This window comes from Prunus mume, linkage group LG6 (genome assembly GCF_029339155.1).
Source record: "Prunus mume cultivar Tortuosa linkage group LG6, ASM2933915v1, whole genome shotgun sequence".
Lineage (NCBI taxonomy): Eukaryota > Viridiplantae > Streptophyta > Magnoliopsida > Rosales > Rosaceae > Prunus > Prunus mume.
In genome coordinates, this window is record NC_142703.1 from 10,886,836 (window position 1) to 10,912,251 (window position 25,416).

The following is a 25,416-nucleotide window of genomic DNA, read 5'->3' on the forward strand; positions in this document are numbered from 1 at the left end:
TTTCTCGTTTTGAAAATTACTTTTTTAATCATCACTTAAAAAGCTAACTAACTAAAATTAATCACGTTTTGTTAAAGAAAACTTCAGCAAAATTTGAACTTCAAGAACCTAAATGGGCTTATTTAAGAAAAGAAACACGAAGAAAAAAATGAGTTAACATTTCTTATTCATGTGCTTTCACCAATGTGACCTACACAAGAAGTATTGCTAAACTTCGGGCCACAGGGTCATTGCTATGTGATATAGCAGTATCTCAATCAAATTTAGGATGTGATCACATTGATCAGCTAACAAGAAATCAAAAATAAATTAATCTACAGATGATATGGATCTTGAAATAAGTTTCTCAAGCATTAACAACTTAAAAGAGGTTGCAAATTTCCACCGGAAAAATATAATTATCGCTTTGTATGGGTTTATTTGACCACTAGCGATTAGCGACTAATGATGGTTCTAATCTGAGACTAATTATTGGGAGCATTTGCCTATCAAGAGACAATAAAATGTACCATTTGCCCTAATGTGGGCCTTTATACACTAAAAAATGGAGGCCTATCAGCTAGCACTTAACTGCTAAGAAATAGAAAATTAAGCATTCTCCTTGAACCATTATCTTCAAGAGCCTAACATATCCTGCTCCATATCTTCTGAAGCCGAGAGACTGTCTACTTCTTCTTTGTCATCCCAGTCACCATTTTCCAATGGAGTCTCAGACCTCTTGTGTGACTCTGCCCCGGGCCTTCTCCTGTGTTCTGCAATATTTTATGAAAGCAAACCATGAGAGAGTTAAACTACATAAAGCCTGAGGAACATTAGACAAGACAAGAGGAAAGACTACTTTTGTTGGTGATTGCATGACGAGTCATGGCCAAGAACTCATCCCACTTGAATTTCCTGAGTTCTTGCTTCTCCTCTTCAGAAAGCTCGAAATTTGGTTCCCTCCCACACATGAAAGCAGCCCTGAATCCAAATAAATAATACTAACAAAGTTATATATGTGCTATAATATAGCATTTTATAGATAACGCTTACACCCTTTTCCCATTTGGCTTATCATGTTCGTGTTCATGTTTTTGCATGTTGTGGGAGTGGCATGAACCACTACATCATATTGGCAAGGGCAGACACAATACAGTATAGACTTGCAGAACAAAATTCAGAAAAGAAATAAAAGAAATAAACTGATGGGAGAGTATAGGACACAGCTAACCATTAGAAGACAAAAGAAGATACTGATGAAAATTTAAGACACAGAACACTTAGACGCCTAGCAGAAAACTGGCTGGAATGAACATTTAGGATGGCATGTCCTATCTAATGGAGACCCTGTCTGAAGAATGTGGGCAGGAAAAACCAGTGAAGCAACAATGAAGACTAATATTGTTTCATTTGAAGGTGCAACAAAAAGTAGAATGTAGAAGAACCTATGTTCATACTGTTTGTAACAACATGATGACCAACCTCTAATAAGGAGAATTCCCCAGGAAGGACAAAAGAGAAGTGTAAATGGTTTGTGGTTCTCCAAATTATGTCAACTGGTATACGTTCTCTTTGAAGGGGAACGATCATTATCAACGGGCTATGCACAACTGGAAGACCTTGTATATGCTACACATTCTTGCTATTCCTTATAGTGCTCATCTGATATAAATTGTTCATATTAACAAAGATGCAGTTGTACCTGTCATACAAACGAGCAGCCTCTTCTTGTGAACCAACAGTGCCCAAGTGGATTTGTTTCTTGTCAACTTTTATAGCTGCTTGCCACTTCATATTTTTGAAATAGACACCTCTCATTAGACATGGTTCTTGGTTTTGGAAATGCTTTCTCCGATGTCGCTTTCTGCGTTTTATTGGTGGCCCTGAAAATAGCATATTATGTATTAGAAAATATCAAATTGAAACACTGGCATAAACCTCCAAAACCAACATTGCACCTCAAACCCTTTTTAAAGGATTAACTTACATATTAATTGTAGTATTTCTATTATCAATAATATGTTGTGTGCAGGATTCCTAGGTAAATACAAGATTTTTTGTATTTATATATAGAGTTGCACATAAATATATGATTAAAAACATCAAAAGAGGGGTGTGTCTAACCTCTGCAAAGTATACCAAAAGGAGAAAATAACTGCACAATCAAAAACTCTCATCTCCTCCGAGAAATAAATACAGAACCACAAGAATAAATTTTTGTCCTTTTTTTAATAACCACGATGTTCCTCATTACGTAAAGACAAAAGATACAGATTTCAAAAGGATGAAGTCGCCAAGGCATCCAGCACTCTAATCTATCTAATACATCACTAGAAACGATAGCAAATTTTTTTGGGTTACAAAATGATAACAAATTTAATTTAAATAACAAACCTGCAACTTGCTGATCATGCTGCTCTTTGGATAAGCTAGAACCAGATGCAGTTGGCGACCGAGCTTCTACTTTCACGCTGGCATTCTGGTAATAAATAAAGAATCAGCTAAAATGAACATAAGTAGACACGAATAGCAAATAATACATTTTGGAATATACACCGTGACAGCTGTTTTACATATTAATAAAGCATAGAAACTTATGCTGTTAGACACCTGAGTTTTAGAATAGGTTAAGAAGAATTAAGTTTGGATTATATCTGAGTATGGCATGCCAGTTAAACTAACCAGAAAAGGCAAGAAATAATTGATAAGGAATATAGAATCTCTAGTGGGTTCTTCCAAAATAGAGTTTTCGGTTCCGTACTTATGGTTTTGCTTTTTCTTTTTTTGGCTGATTAAATCCTTCAAAATAAATATTTGTACAAGAACATGCTGCTGTATAACCTTCTAGATCAAGAAACTAGGAATTAAGAGCATACTTGGCCACAAAACAAGGTCTGGGGGCACTAACATCTCAAATGGTTTGCCACATCAGCTTACCTTTTGACACAGGTTCCCCCTCTCAGCTTACTTTCATATAAAACAGCAACAACGCTATCAAGACACGCAGCAGCATACACATTTTTCTTTCTAAAATAGATATATATATATATATATATGGAGTATTCTCTTGCCATACGTATATAAATTTAAAATCTTAGGAATCCTGCCTGACAAGTGTCTTGAACACACTAATAAAACCTTTGAAGAAAACAAGTGGCCCATCTGATGCATGTAATATGGACTGACTGATAATCCATTCTTACCCCATCTGGCTGATTTGCATCATTTGAAGGCATGGGATGCACACTGACAGGATTTGTCCAAGTAAAATTTTGAGGAACAGTTCCATTGTCACAAAGCCTAGGAAGTGGATCTAGAACAGGACTTACCCCTGCAAAGACCAAGAATTTGGTGTCATTTAAGCATAAGCAAAGAACCTACTGAATTAGATTCTTAGTCATCAAACTGCAAATCTATCTCAAAGCGCTGACAGGTTACAATAACACAACTTAAAACTCAAAATGGATAAACAAGCTAATTACTAAGAGCAGAAGAGGGATACAGGATTTTTTTAAAAATAAAATATGAAGAAGAATATAGGCTATTCAACAAAAGAAATCATCATATATTGTATACCACAATTCAACTGATTATTACCAGAGCATAGCCCCAAGAGTCTGCGTCTTCTTAAGCTCACCATGGTTTATTTCAACTTAATTATTGAAGCACAACACTCACTTGATGGCCTTTCTCATGTACCACCTATTCCTGGGATAAATCAAGCAGAACTATTATAATAAAACGTAAATATATGTATATATTTTTGAATTTCAAACGGGAACGACGTAACAATTATAATGTTACAAAAAATTATATATTTATTACATTATACAAGCGCTAGAAACACAAATAAGCAAGGAAATCAAAACACAGTGACAGTAACTACATACAACAACACTAAAGGATAAAAGTTTCAGAACAGACTATTTTTACAATACATCAACGAAATTCATAAGCAATATAAGTGAAGGTCTGCACTTCCAAAGAAACTACTACAATACCATTCATAATTGAGAAGGAATTGAGGAAAAAAGATCATCAAGTAGTCATATGTCTAAAAGTATTTCCGATTTTTATCCCTACCACCACAAATCATCTCAACAGAAGCTATAAGGAACTGGAGTAACTCAGACCTGTCACCATGACTCAGACCTGTCACCATGGCAGGAACAAATTAATGATTAAAGGCAAAATTAAGAGTAACCTCCCCTGTTAGTTACTAAAGAACCGTGTTTGCCTTTGATTAAAGTGAGTAGAGAAACAATGCTAATGGTGCTTATACAACCTAAAACAGTCGCAAATGGAATGAGAATATAACGGAAATCAGTAGAGGCAAGCAAAATTCATCCATTACATGACTTCAATATCTCTCATTCGTTCAGAATTGGGTGCAAGGTGACAATACTTCCAGCCATCATGAAGTTGCATATAGAAAACTAAAACATCCATCATGTTAGATGGGATTAGAATCCAAGAAAAGAACCTAAATTGATAAAAATTCCTAATGTCTGACCTTAGAAAGCTAAGTCAACCCACCAACCTACCACCTTTCACGGAAGGGGATATTAGCAAAAACAAAACCCAACAGCCAAAATTCAAAGAAAACACCAAATACACTCTCACACAAGCCACAACACAGAAAATCAGGACCAACCCACAAACCCCACAATGAAGAAGAACCCTTCTGCGGCTCCAACCTCGTCAACCCAAAATGCCCATGACCACAAACTCAGTCAACAAACCATGAATAAACAAAACAACCCATCAAGAAAAGAGACAAAACAAAGCCATTGGGCAAAGAGAGTCAGTTTCTTTGTACCTGAGGAGGCAGAAAAGGTGGCGGTTGTTGGAGCACAGAGCACAGAGGCCGCGGAGAATTAGAGGCAGGTGTTAATTAATTAAAATCCCTGGCAAAGGCAAAAAAGATTGGGATTTATAAGGAAGGGAAGGTGGTGAGCGAAGAGAGAGAGAGAGAGAGTGTTGTGTGTATTTGTGTCTCATGCATCTACCACCTTTTGTTTTTATTTCCCATTTAATTTTGCTTTTGTATTATTAAGAAGAGGGTGGTGGTGGACTGGTGGTGGTATTTAGGTGCGACTGTAGAGAGACAGGTCTTTTAGATAGAGAAGGGTATGAATAGTAGAAAGCAGAACGTATACTTGTGTTGTGTGTACTTTAGCAATTTGGTTGAAATTTCGGTATTACCCCTTGTGCCTTAGCCAATAGGTGCCATTGTCTATAAGTTGACCAAAATACCCCTGAATAATTTCTGTTTTTGGTTCATAAAATTGTCTCTTGTTGTTTCCGCTCACCTAGAGATAAATACTCAGCTTCAAGTCCAATTATCATGTGCTTAACAAGGTTTTTTGTTCCAAAAGTTTTTTTCTTTTGGGTAAGTACTTGTTCAAAAGATTGCTAAAACCCATGTGGTGGATAATAAAGTGAGAATCAATGTTTTTTCATTAATTCAAAACCTTCTTTTTTTACTTTCAACCACAATGAATGTCTTTCCTTCTTTTTTTTCTTTTCGATATTTTTCTTTTTTGGTATAAGACAATTGGAGATACAACAAGGTTAGAGGTAAGAGGTGAGAAGTGATTGAGTTTATCATTTCAGATGAGAATGATAACGTATTTACTAATGTAAAACAAGAAAGAAATTAATTAAAGTTGCTGCTATTTCATATGAAACCTACGTACCCAATTACCTATTTCATTAGCAATGAACAATCAAACAAGATACAAGTACAACCCAACCCACAATCTTATGCAACATAACATTAACATGATTGAGATATGAATTTGCAGAAAGAAACAAAAAGGGCAATGTAGTCATCCCAATAGAAAATCCTCACTGCCGTGCACATGAGATAACACAATAGTATGAGGGGAGAGGGATAAGTCAGTCATTAAACAAATATCAAGGGTGGGTTAGAGAAATTATTATTAGCGTGGGTTGGTTGGTAGCGAGCGAGGGGCACCGACGAAACGGTGATTGGATGGACGGCCTGCCATATAAGAAAGAAGATAATGTCCCGCCAACCACACCACCCCGAGGCCTTTGGGTTTGGGGGTTGATTTTTGCCAAAAACCAAAACTTTTTCAAAAAGCAAAAAAGTTATTTTTCTGCCTAATCATTACCCTAATCAGTACTTAACCTGTCTAATCAAACGAACATATTATTATTAGTATATTACACTTTGCCTTGGTTCCTAGGAATTGATTGTGATTTTGAACTCAAAATTTATTGTTTCGGATTTTGTATACAAACAATATTAGATGAGTGGGAATTCAAATACAGGACTTTGAGTACATAAATAATTGTTCTTAAGTACTTGATCTACATGTCTCTTATTTAACATCTAGGATTTTAATACACTGTCAACCATGACAATTTGTTAAAATGCTTTATAACTCAACTCACTCGGTTATTAGGCCGATGCAACCAATTACCATGAATCACATGGTAGTTTTTTTTTTATAACTATAATTTGTTTAGAAGGTAAATTCACAGTATTGTAGTAAAGAATTTATAGTTCAACTGATTAGGAGTAATTACTTATATACTTGAGGTTATGTATTTGAATCCTCCCTTCCAAATGTCACTTGAAAAACAAACTCATAATATTGTGGGTTTTACAAGAGCCTTATCATCCACGTATTTTTATTATAATTCATGAATTTTGATTATGACAATAATGCCTTTGTAGGTAAGAACTTTTGCAATCAAGCCCCTTTCATTGACTTGGTCAATTAAGGGCCTGTTTGGGAGTGCTTTTGGAAGGGTGAAAAGCGTTTTCGATAACTAAAAGCGATTCGATTTGGCAGAAAAGTTTAGAAGCGCTTGAGTCATAGAAGCGCTTCCTAGAAAAGCACGTGCTATGTGCTTCTTGAAAGCACTCCCAAGTGCTTTTTCATGAAGCACTTTAATTTTTTATGAAAATTCAAGATTTTTATAATAAAAGCGCTTTTGTTAGAAGCACTTATGAGCAAAAGTACTTCCTAAAGAAGCACTCCTAAACGAGCCCTAAGTTAGACAAAATACTAATCTCGTCCAATCTGTAGTTGCCACGTCAACATTTCGACTAACTTTGACCTAATTAAGAAAAGGAGCTTTAATGCTAACTACATAGGTGCTACTTAAGTATAAAATCAAGGCCAAACAAAATAAAACAGAAATTAATTTATCCCAAAATGCAGTAAGGATAGAGAAACAGCTGAGTTGAATAGCATCTTCGGAATTTGGTTTGTCTCTAGATGCCCAGGTGGTCAACTTTGGTCCCTTCCGTCATGTGGGCCCACTTTATCTCGTACGGATGAATTCATATACCACATATACTATGATAACCGCATATTGGCCGTCCGATGGGATCGTAGCAAGAGAGTCTAGTCAAATCATACGTATGTTTTTAGCATAAAAAGATCAGTAGTCAGATTCTTTGATGATGTGATGATCATAAAGTTATGCCAACATTTGTTTCTACCGGGAGCTCTACACGGAGCCAGCAATTATATGCGTACCTCGTTAACATATCTATTAGAAGAAGTCGAGCAATTAATAATGTGATTTGAATAATTATAGATATAATCTCTAAACGATATGTCATCTTAGGTGATATAAGAACATTTTTAACCGATATATTATATTGCTATATGGATATGAAATGACAAAAATTGAAGATTAAAGTTGCTCCAACCGAGTAGTCAAATTCTACAAGAATTTGAAGGCTCGAAGAGATATGTCAAAAATAACATATCAAAAAACTTGATGTTAAATATTTTTTTAATATTTTTTTATTTATAGACCCCACTATCATTTATTTTCTTTTAAAACTTTATGCATCATATGGGTCCCATTTTCTTTTAGAAATATAATAAAATAATATGATATTTGGCTTTCCAGATGGAGTTAATTTTTTTTTCAAAGTGTCAAATTACCACATAAGCCATCAAATTCAAATTTTACATTTTGCATTTGACATCTCCCTTGAAGATACTCTAAAATACTACGTGGAGGGAGATACCTCATGAATTAAATGACATAACATAACATGTGAGAAGACAATTAAAGGTCTTAATTAAGGTTTTCCATATACATGTTTTCTCCCACTAAGGTGGCTTTGGCACGTCAGTGCCTCCAGTATATATGTCAAATTTAGGTGGTCATTAAATGACAGAAGTTGGAGGGATAAATTCAAACTAAACCAAGTCGTACATGGATTTGAAGGCAACAAGTATAATGTAATTGACGTCCCGTAAAATTTAATGTCAAAAGTATCAAATTATCACATATATCACAAAATTCAAAATTTGCATTTGAAATCTAAGTTGGAGAAGCTGGATTTACTGGCAAGATAAAGTTTGCCACTGGCCATCAATCATATATGATGATGAATTGTATCTTACCATCTCATGTCGATAGAGTAAAAAAGAAAAAGAAAAATCTCCTCGACAAAGAATTTAAAGCTGACAATGTCAAAGAAAGACAACCAAAGGGTTATCACCGTAATTCGCACGTTTGGAAGTCTAGTGCGCTCCCAATCAAGCATGTTATGGCCCGTCTGCCTCATTTAAAGTCCATGGTCCATACTCTCCTCTCCACTCCAATAATTCTACTTTCACATTTGTTTTTAAATTTTTAAATTTTTATTTTTTTATAATCTTCCTTATTGTCACTTTCACATTTGATAGAGTAAAGCCTGATATGATATGGCAAATATCTTAATTATTAAGCCATCGAGGTCTAGTTCAGTGAAAAATAATGTTGATTTACATATTAGAGATCTCAGTTTTGAATCTACATCACATTTTAGTAGTAGTAGTCCTAAGGTTTTAGAGGCCCTAGGCGAACTACCAAAATGTGGCCTTCTACTCTCTATGTGTGTGTATATATGTATATATTGATAAGTTAAAAAAAATTATATGAACTCAAAGTCATAATTGTAACCTAAACATAAATAAACAAAATGTAATTCACATAACAACTTTATAAAATGCATCAAAACATCACTCATCTTGCATTTTTCGATGCCAAAGTATCAATTAACTTTGCATAATCAAGTTTTTCTATCATGTATTTTTCAATAGAAAATATAAGCAATAGTCTTGTAGGTTTTTACCTTCTTGTTCTTCCTCGAAGATCGATTCCTCTTGCAGTAGATATTCAATAATAAACTGCTTGTTTTTTTTTTCTTGTGTTGAGTAGAGCAGATTTCTTTATATGCTGCTAGGTTTTTTTGTTTTTTGGTTTTTGCTAAGTTATATGTCACTTGGTTAACCTATTCAACTGGTTTAACTTTAGAAAAAGCCTTTAAAAAAAAAAATGATCCCTTATTAAGTTTCCATTTTTGTTAGTTTTAGAGTAAATAATTGGGTTTTTATTTATTTATTAATAGCAGTTGGGCTTAATATAATATTAATATAGTACAATTTTTAAAGAAACATACATATGCACTATATAATTTCCCTACGTGTATATAGTGGTTTATAAAAATTGGGGCCCTTCTAATTTGGAGGCTCTAGGCGACCGCCTTGTTCGCCTATGCTCAGGGCCTCCCTTGCATCTTAGTTATATATGTGTATGAAAAACTCTCCTCTACTGTATTTTAGACTATCATTTGTACTTTAAAAAAAAATGATACTGATTCAAAAAGTTGGCATATGAATGAGGATCTCTGAGATTATTGTGTATGAGTAAACAAATGAAATCATCTTTTTACGTTATCTCTATCAGACTATCACCATCATCGTCCACCAAAGTATTAAATAGGGCGTTAATGAGTGATCTTCGATAGGCCAGCTGCATGGGCCAACTCTATACAAAAATGTCTGAAGAAATTTTCCTTTAAAAGAATTTTATTTTCTGTGAAAAGAAAAAATGATTTCAGAGCACCCAGTTGGGCTTGAATTTTCGCATCAGACCATAAGCCCAATGATAATATGATGTTGAGGCGGGTACCCGATTAGAAAAACCCGGTCACCGCCTTCTCCCATATAAAAGCGCGCCATACCGCATTTTAACCGAAGGTTGCGGAAGCCAAACGACTCAGAGCGAATTAGGGTTAGGGTTTTCTAAATCGTCAGAGCACAATCAGCAAACCAAAGTAATCGGAACGATGATCTACGACGTCAACTCACCCCTCTTCCGATCCTTCCTCAGCCAGAAGGGAGGCTCCTCCGATAAGAGGTATTTCCCTTTTCTTCAATCTCCTTCTCTCTGTTATCTCTATCACCACACGCAAACCTCTGTACTGTAATAGCCGTTTGTTTAGGTTTTGTGGGTTTTTTTCTCTTGTTTATTTCGTGTGAAATTGGGGCTTTTTGTTTCGAACCTTTGCTGAGATATTTCTGATTGTGGAAATTTTGGTCTTCTAACTTTGTCGACGTGAAAGCGAGGAAATGATTTCAATCGGTGGTTTATAAGTTATGCTTTCAAACAATCAAACGTATGGATAAGAATTTGACTCAATTTTTTATGCATTTCTTTCGCTTGTGTGTATTTTGGCCTGGTCGAGCTGAGTTTGAGCAAGAATGGTTTTTTCAATCCTGTATTGAATCATGAAAAGCTGACTTTTTATTATAGCTGTGGAAGATGAGTTGATGATTTAAGTGCTGCTTTTTTCAGACTTTAGCATATGCATTGTTAACTGAAGTCGTCATTTTGGTAAAATGCTTGGTTTTGATTCTAAAACAGGGAAACACTTTTTGAATGTATGCATATTTTGTGTTTGGTCGCACACTTGTACTAATAATATGCTAAGGTGCAGCTTGTTCTGCTTTGTTCTTTTCAACTATTATGTGAGCTCGATAAATTATAGTTCATTATTTGTTGCTTTAGTATATAACTAATTGTACGTCATTAGAGATGTCCTGTATTATCATCTGCAAATGCTTTAAAACTTTACTATGCAGCCGTAGTTGGTTTTAATGGGATCCACATTGTGGGAAATGTATAATCTCTAAAACCAAGTAAAAATGGTTAACTTATTGAGGCCTGTTTATGAAGGGTTTCATTGAGAGTTTAAGTGACGCGGCGCCCCTTTTGTTTGGTAATTTTGTGTCCCTTTCTCTATTGAAGTGCTGCTTACTTCGAACTTTTACATGTCGAATGCATATGGTGTTCTGCTCTGTTAGTACCCTTTTATATAGTGTTAATACCCTTTTATATAGTGTTTAGGATTTATATAGTGTATGGTCTTGCATATGGGATTCTGCCCTTTTATATGGTGCGTGGTCTTGTTTATTTTTCCTTTGTTTCTTTCTTGTATTGAGAAATTGGTCTTGTTTTCATGAGGTTCTTCCTGACATATGGTTGTATTTTTGTTGGACACCCCAGGAAGTTGGAAGAGCAGAAGCCCAAGGAACATAGGCCAAAGGCCAGTGAGAACAAGCCCGTAATGAATGAGTGAAAGAACCTTGGCATGATAAGCAATGGATCGGTTTAGAAGTCTAGGCTCTTAATATGATCAGTATTTTGTTTAAGACAAGCTTTTTGCTCTGTCATGGCATATCTGTATCTTTTCAAACAATACATTTATAGTTAAAAGTTCTTTTCACCTTCCGAATCATGATTTAGTATGTTTGGAAATTTAGTTCCTTTTGGAATGAAACATCAAGTATTCTCATACTGCAAATAGCCTTGAGTATGAGGCGTGGTGATTTTGACCAACTGCAATGCTTATAAAGCGAGACCTTTTCATTCCCCGGCATAATTTGCCTTTGATACATAATTGTGTAAAGTACTAAATTAATTATCTGGTAATTGCATCATTACCCGCGTTATCTATAAAAATTACCGAAGTTTTCCACGGGGGTTAGTGTGTTGTGGATTTTCACCAGATTGCAATCAACTAGCACAACTACAACCTAGCTAGTTGGATTGCCTTGGGAGGAGTTCGATTTTCACTCCCATTCGATTGTGCACAATCAAGCTCTTATGCAATTGCCTGGAAGGTTTCCGGGTGTAGTACAACTGAAAAAATTGTGGTTTTCGTTTCAACATTCGAAGAATTTTTTGTTGTTGATACAAACGATAATGGGAGAGAGATTTGAAATCATCACCTCTTCTGTTACAAGTCCTTTGCAAGGAAAAAGAATTTTAGACCTAGAGCTGGTAGGTTTCTTTTGCCCAACGAAGCAATGAGCAAAATCATCCCAATGTCAACAAACAATCTCGAATTGAAAGAACAAGATCATAAAAATTGAAAGAACAAACAATCTAAAAAAAATCTCAAAACAACTTTAAGACCTAATGAAATTGCTGAAGGTCGTCCTGTATCTTGAGGTTCAAGAAATCTTGATGAATATGGAAGGGGACTTGCTCCGCCAACATCTCCGTTTCAATTGCGGTTGCAGCGTGAGTTTCTTGCCCATTATGGCCAAAAGGCTGAGGCAACACAGCCTCCGGAACATCACAAGCCTCAGGATTCTCAGACAAAAACTGAACAAGCCTAGACACAAAAAGCTGGCGCAGAGCTTCAAATTGATCGGACGGTTCAGACTGACCATCACATTGTACAAGAACAAAAACGTCGTGGAACAGCAAGGTGATGTTCAAGTCTGGTTTCATGCGCCCAGTTTTAATGTCCTGCACATAAACTGCATCTATCTGTATGGCTTCGGGCAGTAAAAATTTTATCTGAGCCAGATGCCTGCAGGTGAACTCTTTTTTATGGCCCATGAATTTCACTAGGGCACAAATACTGCGAAAAGTGGATGGTTTCTTGTGCAGACCAAGCAACCTCAGGTAAAAAATCATGCGACTAAACAAGTCTGCCATCTTCAAGTATTTATCTGGTGCTACCATCTTCATAAGTACCGCAGAATTCATCTTTAAGGTTTCGGCCTTTACTTGGGAATTAGGGTTGTGTTGTTTGGGGATATGTATTAATTTTTGTGGGAGATATAAAGTTTAGCGTTTTGCCATCCTCGCTTCCCCTTTTTAATTGGTGTGATTATCCAAAAAGAAACTCTTTTTGTTTTTATATTAAAGACAAAAATCACCGACCAAAGCCAACGGAATTTAGTCCAGTGAAAAGGGCGAAACCCACCCAAAAAAAAAAAGAAGGGAAAGAGACAAAAATTTAACTCAATAAAGATTAGAAACACTATTGGTCTTGTGACTGAAAATCACACTGATGATAATTTGGTAAATTCGAATGTTAATGCGTAGAGGTCTTCGTCTAAATATTCCAAACCCAACCAGGGAATTAAAAAAAGGACTAGAATTCATTTATCCAAATGACATTATTGAGCATTTATATTTTCTTTCCTAATCTACTTTGCTATAGCATTGTATTATAACCTAATGTACTTTGTTAGTGTTTGGACAAAAAATTGTTAATTACCTATTTATTCAAGGGAAAAGAGGTCGAGAGTCGAACTCTTGTAGATATGTGAATAAATATTCTTGTCACGGAAGCTTAATAATCCCCTATGCTGTATGCCCATAGCTTTAGAGAGATGTAGGAAAATTTACACGTTTTTAGTTCTTTAAATTGTCATATACTTAACCATTATGAGATTTTTGAAAAAGAAAAATCATGATAAAATGAATAACCATCTGCATGTGATAAGTAGTAGTTAATTTCATAATTTGTACTAATAGCACTTGAGTTGTATATGTGCAATCCCACAGGGCTTTGCTTGAAGAGGGTGGGTTGGATACATACCAAAGAAAAAGCTCCCAAAAATATGTTTACTTTCCTCTCTATTTCTGTTAATCTAAACTAGCCTTTAGTTATCAGTCAATCTCTCTTTGTCTTCTCAGTCTGTTGGAGCCGCAGAATCCTCCACAACACCGGCTGAAGCGAAGCTTCTGAGATTCTCACGCAGCTTCTCAACCTTTTGCAAAATCTCCCTCAGCTGCATTTGGTTAGGCTCACCCATCACTAAGTCTACTTGATGCATGAGCTCTACATTCCCGCACAGCTTCTCAACCATTTGCAAAAGTAATTTGTCAAACTCAAGCATCTCCAAGTCTGCTTGCTGCTTCTCAAGTTCAACCTTTGCAGTGTCCAGCTCACCGGTTTGCTGTGTGTTCTCCTCTAGCTTGCTGACCATGGTTTGCAAGTTCTCTATCTTGTTGTCAAGCTGAAGGGTGTAAGATTCTTGGTCTTTTATTTGGCTCTGCAAGGGTATAACTTGGTTGCTTTGAGATATATAAGCCCCCAGAGAACTACCATCAATCTCAAAGCACCGCCTCGGTATACGAGAGTGTCTTGACTCACTTCCCACATTTGCAAAAGCAGGCAAAGCCAGCACTGCATCGGTGAAAACCTTCGCGGATGCCCCTATAGCAGTTGCATTCTGGAAATTATACAGTTGGAATATACACATGTTATTAGTTATAAGACAAAGGAATCTAGAACTCAAGACATATTAATCAAGCATTGAATCTTATGCACTTGAATTTTACAAGACATTTACACACCAGAATATAAATCACATCAAAGTTTTCCTTATTTAAGGTTTCTAAGTCATTGTCATAGAAGTGTTCTCAAAATATAAACAATAAGTCTTGATCTTGAAGTGTTATCATCCTACATCAGATCAGTGCCTCAACATGTTAGTAAAACCTTCAAAGAAAACAGAGGTACATCTGATGCAAGTGATAGAATAATATGGACTGTTTGGTAATCCATTCTTACCCTCTCTGGCTGATTTACATCATTTGAACCATTTGACCGCATCCGATGCACACTCTTCGGTTTTGCATGGCTAGAAGTCAGGGCAGTTCTGATGTCACAAAACCTAGGAAGTGATGTTCTTCCTGCAAAGACTTATAATTTGGTGACCATTTTCATTTAAGAATGAACAGATTTAAATCAGATTCTTAGTTACCAAAACATAAAATTCATCTCAAAGCACTGAAAAGTTATAATCGCCCAACTTAAAACTCGTATGAATACGCATGCCAAAAATTCTAAGAGCAGTGCAACAATACAGGTGTATGCAACAAGTTAAGGCAATTAGTCATATCTTGTATATCACATTTCAACACATTTTTACCAGCGCATAGTCTGAAGTGTGTGTGTCTTCTTAAGCTCACCATTGTTGATTCCAAACTCGATGCAGAGAGCTCACTTGGTGGCCTTTCTGATCTATCTCGTTATTCCTTTGATAAAACAAGGAGATTAATTACACATTTTTATTAGCGCAACAACTCAAATTAATAATACTAATGTCTATTATTATGAGCAGGATAAAGAAAATGTTGTTGGTGCTTACAACAAAAGCTAAAACAGTCCAAAGGGAAACAGAACACAGAGAAAACAGTAGGCGCAAGCAAAATTCTTCTTTAAATGACTTGAACATGAATATCTCTCACCTTGGAAAATGGGTTTACTATCTTTGTTCATACAAAAAAGGGATTTGAATTAAACGAACCCAAGAAAAGCACCTCGATTGATAAAAATCCTAAATTTCTGACCTTGGAAAGTTCAGTCAACCCCACCGAACGTACCAGCTCTCTTGCAGGGAGCTAAAGCAAAATCCAGTACACAAAATCAAGAGAAACACACCAAGCCAACAACAAAGAAGAACCTTCTGTGCCTTAAAGCTAAAAAAATGCAAAATACCCATGAGTCCATGACTGGAAACTCAGTGAACAAGCCATGAATCACAGCAGCCCCATTAATAACAAAAGACACAAGAAGCCATTGGGAAGAGAAAGTACTCGTTGTTTTGTACCTGAGCACTCGACGCAGAGAATCAGTGGCAGTTCTTTTAAAACCCTTGAGAAATGCAAATGCAAAGCCAAAGCCAAAGAGATTGAGATTCAAGAAAATCTGAAAAGAGACTAGATGTGTACTATGTCTCGCATGCATTTACCACATTTTCTTTTTGTTTCCCATTTTGGGTGTGTAGGAGATTGGTCAGCACACTCAATACGGTGGCGTTTTAAAATACAAACAAAATAAATAAATAAACCATTAATCATTAATCAAACCCACTAATTTTTTTTTAAATGTTTGATTAATTAAGAGTTCTGATCTACACCGTTTAATCGGTGACGAAATGTGGGAAATGAATATAAGTTCTTCAATATCCACAAACAAGCTTAAAATGTAACTATAAACATGAAAAGTTAAAGATGACATATTTCTGTGTTGAAAAGGTTACCGTTTGTTAGATAGGCCAAGAAAACAAAAAGTTTACGAAATATGTATTTTCTTAACCACCCCCTTTCTTCATTCTGCAATGCATCTTCGGATTCCTCTCCATCCATGTCCGTTTGGGTCTTCAGCTTCCTCCGGGGCCATTTAGGGAGACCATTCCATGATCTGGGGGCTTCCTGCCACTAGCAGTCACTTGACTTTCAGTATCAACAAGGTGTCTTCTTCTGTAGATGGTGGAGACTTCTTCTGTGGCTACAAAGGCCGCTGGACATGCCTGGCAGCAGAGAAGACGATTTACATGAACCCTGCTAAACTTATAACGAACGTTGCAGCAATGGCACCTTGTCCAGAAAGTCGAAGGATGCTGGCAGTGGCGGTTCCAGGATTTAAAAGCCGACCGGACAAAATTTATATAACAAACTTGACGAAACGAGTGAATTTCATTAATAAACATTAAAAAAAAAATTACATAGTATGAGGAGACGTAATAAGCCTTACCCTCAAATGTATTTATATCTACAAATACAAAAACTAAAATAAAAACCAAAATAGAAAAAATAGAAAAAAAAAATTATTTCACATTAAAAAGAAAGATAATATAGAGGACTACATGAATTTAAAAAAAAAAAGATTTATTTCGAGAGAAATGGGAAGGAAGAAAATTGGCGGAGCTAGGTTTTTTTTTTTTTTTTATTATTATTTTAAAACGAGTTGTGACCTTATTTCTCTCCTTATTTCCTTTTATAAACTTTTATTATGACATCCGTTTTAGGTTTCCACCTCGAGCTCCATAGCCCTATCAATTATGTTTCGAAATTTCTGAAATAGTTATCTTTGTGCAAGATAATTTTTTTAAATAATCATAAGTAATGTAGGTAATATTTTTCTAACAAAAAGAGAGAAGAAGAAGAAGAAGAAGAAGAAGAAGAAGAGAGAGAGAGAGAGAGAGAGAGAGAGAGAGAGAGAGAGAGAGAGAGAGAGAGAGAGAGAGGAAAAAAGAGAGAAGGGATGAGAGAAGGAGAAGAAAGAAAGAAAAAAAAAGGGAGAGAAGAGATAAGGAAAACAACGGAAAAAAAGAGAGATAGAGAGGAGAGAAGGAAAATAATAAAAAAAGGAGAGAGGAGAGTGTAAGGAAAAGAATAAAAAAAAAAAAGAAGAGGAGAGATGAGAGAGGAGAGTGAGGAAAAGAATAAAAAAAGAGTGGTGTTTTCCTCACTTCAATTTTATCTACTTAGGGGGTGTATTCAATTGAGATTTTAATTAGATTGTTTTGAAGCTTAAAAGTCCAGTGGTATCAAATTAGGATTTTTAAGTAATCAATAAAAATATGGTGGTATTCAAATAAGATTTTTAAATAATCAATCCAAGTCTTATGATATTCAATTAGGACTTTTAAAAGATAAGAAAAAGTACGGTGGTATTAAAAAACTTACCGATTTTGAGGTATTTTGTTAAATAGTGTATTGTGTGAGACTTTTGAGTGGGTGATATAAATACCAAACCCTATAAAAATCCCACCATCCTATGCATGATTCTCACGTTTTTTGTTTTTGGGGAAGATGAACAAATGAAGATAAATAAGGTACTCATGTCTTTACAAGAGCTTGGTTTAACCAGACTCAATCCTTCTGTATTTAGTGGATAGACTCAGATAGCTGTCTTTGCTTTCTCTAATCTATCTTGTTTTCTTTTTCTCCTGCTATTTGGTTGCAAGAGGTGCTTCCCGCCTTTCTTTTGGCTTCATGTCTATACTGTTTGTTCGCACTAAATATGAACAGATAAGAGTTTAGGCTAACTTACAAGTGTGCTGTTGTTTTGAGGATTGAAATGACCTTCTTCTGTGATGTCCGAAGGTTCGAATAGGGGTCGGATCCGAACTGAGGAGGGGATACCGGTGTGGTACCTACCGAAGGCACTCCGATGCCAAAGTTAATAACTAAGAGCAATTCTATTGACAGTGGAAGCACTAGTCAAGTTAGAAAAACTTACCACTTGGCTGGGCCAAGGGGCTCTATTTATAGAGAGCATTTGTGATGCTCTTAACATTTAGTTTCAATGTGGGACTCGTGAGGAGTGTCTTCGGAGGTCGACACGTGATTCTGACAGGCTCTGGCATGAATTCTGAGGTAATCTGTCAGAATCGGATTGATGTGATGGTTGGTTGCTTAGTAGACAATACCGAAGGTTGGCAGAGGTAGTGATGCTGTGTTATCGACCCCTGAATCGGTACTGAGTGCCGAGAGAACATTTGGTACGGCCCAGTTGAGCTGATCTCTGGCTTGAGGACGTTCCACGTGTCACGGCATGAGTGGGTGGTCATATATGGTACAAACACTGTTTGTTCGCTTTCATCTTATGGATAATCTCTTTGCCCATTAAAAAAGGCGACTCAGATCGCTTACTTTCAGATATCTAAACAATAATTTCAGATACGTTGCTTTCAATAGTTGTTCATATTGTGCAATATGCATGCATTTTTCTCAATAAATTTTCAGCTCATTTATTTCCTATGATTTATTTGTCTTTCTTTAGTTAATTTGTGGAATTAATTTGAGTGACAAGTGTTCTATACTAGTTTCATGTCATAGTTGGACCATTTTGACTTGTTTTTAGCTGTCCAGTTTCTTATTTGAATTGATTTAATTAACTTGTCTAATGTAATATTTATAAATTCAATAAATTCAAGATTTTTCCTTCTTGTGGCTTGTTTCCTATGTCAATTCTCAGTTCCAGACCAAGTTCTCTATCCAAAACTTAATAGATGTATGGTTCTAGTTTAATGATAGTTATGTTTAAAGTTTGGGACTGCTATGGTTTTAGTTCTAGAACAGGATGATTTGAAGATAGCCATACATGACAGATAGTAATGATAACTTGAGCTAAGATTGGTGTAACTTCAACTTTTTGCTTCTTTAAAGGCTTGGCATCCTTTAACTAATGGATGAAAGATGGCTAATCCGAATCCAATCCACACTTTGGTAAAATCTACTTTGGAGAATACAAGCAAGTCCTACATGAATTAAAATCATAAGTAAAATCTTGTAATTACAATCATTAAAATCATAAGAAAAATCATGTAATTACAAATCAGGTTGAAATCCATTACATTAAAATCATGTAATTATAATATATTAAAATCTCAATTGAATACACTCCATTTTATAACTAAAAAAGGAGTGTAAGTAGATAAAATTGGAGTGAGAAATCATTACCCTAAAAAAAAGGAGAGGAGAGAGACGAGAGTGTATGTAATATTTTTTTAACAAAAATTAGGGCCGGGCAAAAGAGACGAGAGGAGAGAGAAAAGTGCCAGTAATATTTATTGGGGGTTTCACTAAAACACCAAAAATGGGGGCTGAAATTATAAAAAAACTCAACACCCAAAACACTTTATAAACACACCCAAAACCCATCATTACACACACTCAAAACCATTTATAAACACACCCAAAAAATATACAATTGTTGATTTTGGCTGTATTTCTATATTTAAATAGTATTTAATTTTTTTTTATAAATACATGTTTAAAATTGAATTTATTTATAAATTTATAATATTTATTTAACATAAATTTGGGCCGGGCATGAGCCCAGCCTGCCACAGGCTGGAACCGCATCATCAATCACACAAAGGTTGCAATACAACAATTTTGAAGGTTGACTTCTCATGCGCACGAAGTTTTACAACAATTTATAAACTGAGCAAATTGCAGTATAATATATGCAGTTCACATGATGGGGGGCGTTGGTATATAGATAGGGTTCACTTGGTGGTGAATTCTGTACACAAATCTTTTTGAACATGTTCACCCGAATGAAGGCAAAGAAGAGATGCTCAAGTGTTGAGCAATCATGGAACACTTTAATTACATGTAACAGTAATTCAGACATGTTTCTGTTTCTCCATTGCTTACATTAAGGTAACAAATAAAGTTTGATTTAATCTTGGATCCAAAACCGCAGATTAATACTTAGTTAATTGTGTTTTGGGTAAGCGATATATATGAATTTGAATTTAATTGATTCAATTAATTACTATTTTCTTTAGCTTTAGTTAGAATCGGTCATTGAAAAAGTTCCATTCTTATTTCTTAATGAGTTCGAAATTTCCCAGAAGCTGATGATACAACAATTGCTTCTTATAAAAATTACACGCAAACAAATTAAACTAATATGGGTTTCCCATTTCACCGGTAAACAATTAACATGGCGTATAAACTATAACCTTTGTGACCTCAACTCTGTTCAAGGTTTAATCAAACACATACATACATATAGGGGTGGCATTTTAGACCGAAGAACCGAAAAACCGAAAAAATCAACCGACAATTTATCGCAATTGCGGGAAACCGAACCGCATTTGAGGTATGAAGAACCGAACCGCATTTTTGGTTGCGGTTGCGGTATTTGATTTTCAAAACTTGCGGTTATCGTAAACTGCAACTATATTTTTAAATAAAAAATAAAAAATTTGCATTTTGTAGATAGCATTGGTGCTCAAACAACACAACGGGTACTTCAAATCCACTTACCACTACCAACACTTGAGTTTGTAACATTAGTGCACTGCATTTTCCTTTTAGTTTGTACCTTTAATTAACTTTGAATTCGATTTTTCCTTTGAGTTGTAACTTTAATTCATTTTGTATTGCATTTTCCTTTTGGTTTGTAACTTTAAAGGATTTGGAATTGGAATGCTTGAAAAGTTTAACTTTAATTGGAATGCTTGGACTTTAATTTTCTTTAGGTTGTGAATGCTTGAGAAGTTGAAGAGGTTGTGAATTTATATATGCTTGAGAAGTTGAGGTTGTGAATTTTATTTATTTAGGTTGTGAATTTATTTTTTTGGGTTAAAGTATGCTCTGAACTCAAAAGGCTTCAAAAGAAGCATCAAAATTAGGCCTAAAATGTGGAAGATTAGATTTTTATGACACAACGCGGTTTTAAACCGCTAATTCATAGTAACCGACCGCGATCATCATATCGCAAATAGTCGGTCGGTTTGCGGTTTGGGCAAAAATTCGCGATTACCGAACCGCAACCACCCCTACATATATATAATCTCTACTGCCTGCAAAAAGACTCAAACCAATCAGCAAAAATGGTTGTGTTCCTTTTCAAACTCATCTTCTTTGCATTGAGCTTCGTATCGAGCTTGGTTTTGGGCTTGATCTTCTCTGCTACTGCCCGTGTTCTAGTATTATTAATCCATGGATTCAGAGCACCAGGCCTAGCCATCCATGGCACATTACAACAAGTCACAGAGGTCACCAGGTCATGTTCTGAGTACTTTGTGGGCCTTGTATTGGAAGCAATAAGTGCTCTAGTCTCAGCTTTCTTTGATTATCTAAAACAAAGTGTCACAGGGTCTGCTGGAGTTACCACTTCTGCAATTGGAAATCTCATGGAGAAAACAAAGACTTCGCTTGAATTGCTTGATGGGTTGCTCACTGATTTCCCAGAGGTTTCTGAGATGATTTTTACCATGGTGGCTGATTGTGGAACAACTGCAGGGATGCTTTTGGATATGTTGCGGAGAATGCTTGATTATTTTTGTACATACCTCTTCAATTGGTTGTAAAAATGTGTAAGAACAAATGTGTATAACATTTGAGATCATCATACCAACTAATACTGTCTTAGATTACTAGAAAAGGTATAGGAAGAACCAACTTTGCAGGTAATTCGTTGTATTTTATGCTATGTGTGGGGGTTAACTTGAACCCCCATGTTACATTGGAGGAGTGCTACAGTCAATCATTCACCCGCTTAAGTGATTTCTAACCATAAATGCATGTGGATTCTACAACAGGGTCTACATAAATTAACATCTAGAAATAGTAGCACTAGATTCACGGTCGTAGTTGATTGCTTATATGTGTGCTGGGCCTCCACTTCTCCATCAACGTTTTTGGCCTCATTCACCTGCTTGCTAACATCTTTGTTTAGCTCCAGCGTTGGCATGCTCCCACCTTCCTTCTGGTTTTGGTTTTGGAAGTCCTCTACAGCTCTAGCTCAGTGGTCAGAGCAATCCTTTTTTTCACACGCTCTTCCTTCTCTATTTCCCCAAGGATCCTATCCATTTCGCAGTCCTGCTGAACTTTCTTCACTTCAACCTCAACCTGCTTGTAGAGCTTCCTGGTCCGAGTGAGGGCACCAGTCAACTTTTCGATACGTGTTCTGGCCACGTCAAGACTTTCAGTATCCTTGGCAAGGTTGGAGTTAGCTTCCACAAGCTGCCTCAGAACCTCTTCCAAACGAGTGGACTTCTCCTGATGCAACACCAACTGCTCCTTCCATTTCATCTCACAGAACTCAGCCTTCTGCCTCAGCTGATCAACATCATTTTGCAGGCCATTCAGCTTAGACTCGTATTCTTGGACCTGATGCTTCATTATCTCCTCAACATTTCTAACTTTTTCCTCCAGCTCTGCAACACGAGCTCTGGCTTCATCGCGCTCCCTGGAGGCTAAGGAAGACTCTCCATTTTCCCTTACCCACATGGCAAAGTGGAGACAGGCCTGAAATAATCGACATAGTAGCAAAATTATATTATTCAGATCAACACAGAAATGTTAAGGCAATGAAATCTTGAGGACAATCACTTACAGCAAGGGCATGGTAGGATAAGTTTTGCCTCAAACCACCGTCATCATACTCCTGCATAATCTTGGTATCATCAGGGCCAAGTAAGCCTAGCAAAACTTTCTCTGCAGCAGCTGGCTCTCTCAACATGCTGATCATCTCAGGGGAATCCCTTGTATCAGTCGCATTCTGGAAATAATAGATTTTGGTACAGACACCTCTTATCAGTTATTTTGCACGTTGATACATTGTGTTTGATCATATCTGAGTACTTCACACAAACTAAACTAGCCATAGAAAGCAAGTTGGTTCTTCCAAAATAGAGTTTTAGATTTCTTTCTTCTGCTTTGTTTTATTTAATTGGGATGAACTAATTAGGCATAACAACGAATAGAGCCAGAACATGGTGCACTCGAATCTTCTATATCAAGGAACTAGGAACTAAGTGCCATAGTACAGGAACATAAGCAGTTACTTTCAGAACCAACCATGAAAAAGGTATTCTTTTCTAATTTTAACCAAAGCACCAGAAAGATGAATCATATCCAATTTTTTCCTCATCAAGGTTTTTCAGTTCTTTTCGTATAAATGCCCTAAAAAAATTAGTTATACAACTACAAATCTTGAACTGTTTCAGGACAAAATAAGGATTGGAGTTATCATCCTACAGATGATTTTCTTTAACTTTGGGAACCCTGATGTCTTTAACAAGTAGACAAAACCTTTAAAGAAAAGAGTGATCCATTTGATGCATATGATACAATAATATGGACTGATTGGAAATCCATTCTTACCCCATCTGGGAGATTTACATCATTTGAAGGCATTGGATGCACACTATCAGGTTTTGTTTGGGTAGAATTTTGAGGAGCAGTTCCCTTGTCACAAAACCTTAGCAGTGGAGCTAGAACAGAACTTCTCTCTGCAAAAAACTACGATTTGGTGAATATACTTAAGAATAAAAATTCCATCAGATTCTTATTCACCAAAATTGAAAATTTATCTCAACTCACTGACAGGTGAGTTACACAGCAGAAAACTCGTATGAATAAGCTTGCTAAACATTAAGTTACATAGCTTAAACCATAAACATCAACCTAGTGTATTAAGCATCAGAAAACTCCTGTCGGTGATTAAGAATCATTGAGAGGTGATTTATACAGCTTAAAACTAATATGAATAGGCCCACACTTATTCATATGTGATATAGCACATTTTGGAACTTTTACCGGCATGTAGTCTCAAGCGTTTGCTTCTTCTTACGCTTACCATGGCTGATTCAATATTATGGATGAAGAGAGCTCACTTGGCGGCCTTCCTCATGAATCATGTTATTCCTTGGATAAACAAGCAGACTAATTATAATGATGCAAATACATATTTTCAAGTGGGAACGACTTAACAATATTAGCACAACTCAGACTAATTATACTAATGTCTATTAGGGCAGGGCAGGATAAGACCACCAATTAGTCACATTATCAAAAAGTGTATTTCTGTTTCAATTTGTACCACATAATATTAACCCATTCCCAATAAGAGCTATACGAAATTGGCAATTAGAGATGGTTTATGACTTATGATTATGAGAAGCTGCTTTGCTAACTACTCAGAACTCTGATAACAGCAAGAATATATTAACGGAAAAAAGAAAATAAGGAAACTAAAACAGTAACTTCACCAAATAGTAGCTTAAAAACAATAGTAGCTTAAAAACCTTGCTTGTGTGATTGAAGCGACTAAGGAAACAGAACGCAGCGAAAACAGTAGGCGTAAGCAAAACCTTCTTTAAATGACTTCAACATGATTCTCTCAATTGGGCTTATTATCTTCGTTCATACAAAAATGGGACCCAAAGAAAAGCACCTCGATTGATAAAAATCCTAAATTTCTGACCTTGGAAACTTCAGTCAACCCCACCAACGTACCAGCTCTCTTGCAGGGAGTTACTGGTAAATGGTAAAATACTAAAAGCAAAACCCAGTACCCAAGATTTAAAAAACAGTCTTCGACAAGCCAGAGCACAGAATCAAGAGAAACCCACCAAGCCAACAACAAAGAAGAACCCTTCTGTGACTTAAAGCTAAAAAATGCAAAACACCCATGACCGGAAACTCAGTGAACAAGCCATGAATCAACAGCCCATTAAGAACAAAAGACACAAGAAGCCACTGGGAAGAGAAAGTACTCTTTTTTTTCTTTTCCTTTTTTGTACCTGAGCACCGGAGGCAGAGAATCAAAGGCAGTTCTTAAAACCCTTGAGAAAGGCAAATGCAAAGGCAGAGGGAAAGGCAAAGAGATTGTGATTCAAGAGACTAACCAAACGACCCCATATGTCTACTATGTCTCGTATGCATTTACCACCTTTTCTTTTTATTTCCCATTTTGTGTGTCATTGCTTTGCGATTGAAGGAGGTTACGGCAGACTCGGAACAAGGGATGGACGTTGGCGTCTTAAAAACACCCACAAAATAGATAAACGAACCATTAATAAAAGGAATTAAAGTTTTGAAAGTTTTGATTAAGATATCATTTATAAAAAAATGTTTGATGAAGAGTTTTGATCCAAACCGTTAAATCGGTGACAACACGCGGGAAATGAATAAGTACTTCAATATCCACAAACAAGCTTGAAATATAACTCTAAACATGAACAAATAAAGACGGCAATTTTTTGTGTTGAAATATAACTCTAAACATGATCATTGATATATATTTGATAATAATGTAGATAT

The 25,416-nt window shown here is 36.0% G+C and overlaps 4 protein-coding genes across 20 annotated transcripts; 1 reads left to right on the top strand and 3 right to left on the bottom strand.

Annotated features, from left to right (window-relative positions):
* Window positions 1-332: 332 nt before the first annotated feature.
* LOC103334276 (Integrase-type DNA-binding superfamily protein) lies at window positions 333-5,084 on the bottom strand. Of its 3 annotated transcripts, XM_016795352.2 has the most exons (8): window positions 4,799-5,084; window positions 4,063-4,131; window positions 3,577-3,687; window positions 3,183-3,310; window positions 2,374-2,458; window positions 1,682-1,862; window positions 839-960; window positions 333-752 (listed from the first exon to the last, which is right to left on the bottom strand). In XM_016795352.2, the coding sequence occupies exons 3-8, from the start codon at window positions 3,617-3,619 to the stop codon at window positions 616-618; spliced, it is 696 nt and encodes a 231-aa protein (XP_016650838.1). In that variant the 5' UTR covers window positions 3,620-3,687; window positions 4,063-4,131; window positions 4,799-5,084; the 3' UTR covers window positions 333-615. The 3 variants fall into 3 exon arrangements, with proteins under 3 accessions (XP_016650838.1, XP_088911027.1, XP_008235440.1); XM_089054901.1 differs by lacking the exon at window positions 4,063-4,131 and having other exon boundaries at window positions 3,577-3,681; XM_008237218.2 differs by lacking the exon at window positions 4,063-4,131 and having other exon boundaries at window positions 4,799-5,083.
* A 4,901-nt stretch (window positions 5,085-9,985) lies between these two features.
* On the top strand, window positions 9,986-11,542 carry LOC148916053 (wound-responsive protein-like protein). Its single transcript, XM_089055412.1, has 2 exons — window positions 9,986-10,164; window positions 11,314-11,542. Exons 1-2 carry the CDS (start codon window positions 10,094-10,096, stop codon window positions 11,384-11,386), a joined length of 144 nt encoding a protein of 47 aa, XP_088911538.1. The 5' UTR covers window positions 9,986-10,093; the 3' UTR covers window positions 11,387-11,542.
* Window positions 11,543-13,544: 2,002 nt separating this feature from the next.
* Window positions 13,545-15,821, bottom strand: LOC103334275 (uncharacterized). 9 transcript variants are annotated; one of them, XM_089055297.1, is made up of 5 exons: window positions 15,669-15,810; window positions 15,409-15,459; window positions 14,988-15,093; window positions 14,627-14,748; window positions 13,545-14,285 (listed from the first exon to the last, which is right to left on the bottom strand). In XM_089055297.1, exons 3-5 carry the CDS (start codon window positions 15,028-15,030, stop codon window positions 13,743-13,745), a joined length of 708 nt encoding a protein of 235 aa, XP_088911423.1. In that variant the 5' UTR covers window positions 15,031-15,093; window positions 15,409-15,459; window positions 15,669-15,810; the 3' UTR covers window positions 13,545-13,742. The 9 variants fall into 9 exon arrangements, with proteins under 9 accessions (XP_088911423.1, XP_088911422.1, XP_016650665.2 ...); XM_089055296.1 differs by having other exon boundaries at window positions 15,409-15,537; window positions 15,669-15,803; XM_016795179.2 differs by lacking the exon at window positions 15,409-15,459 and having other exon boundaries at window positions 15,669-15,821.
* A 5,894-nt stretch (window positions 15,822-21,715) lies between these two features.
* On the bottom strand, window positions 21,716-25,107 carry LOC148916054 (uncharacterized). Of its 7 annotated transcripts, none has more exons than XM_089055304.1 (5): window positions 24,897-25,107; window positions 23,911-24,018; window positions 23,476-23,603; window positions 22,706-22,870; window positions 21,716-22,617 (listed from the first exon to the last, which is right to left on the bottom strand). In XM_089055304.1, exons 2-5 carry the CDS (start codon window positions 23,951-23,953, stop codon window positions 22,099-22,101), a joined length of 855 nt encoding a protein of 284 aa, XP_088911430.1. In that variant the 5' UTR covers window positions 23,954-24,018; window positions 24,897-25,107; the 3' UTR covers window positions 21,716-22,098. The 7 variants fall into 7 exon arrangements, with proteins under 7 accessions (XP_088911430.1, XP_088911429.1, XP_088911434.1 ...); XM_089055303.1 differs by having other exon boundaries at window positions 24,399-25,107; XM_089055308.1 differs by having other exon boundaries at window positions 23,951-24,018; window positions 24,897-25,106.
* Between the last annotated feature and the right edge of the window lie 309 nt (window positions 25,108-25,416).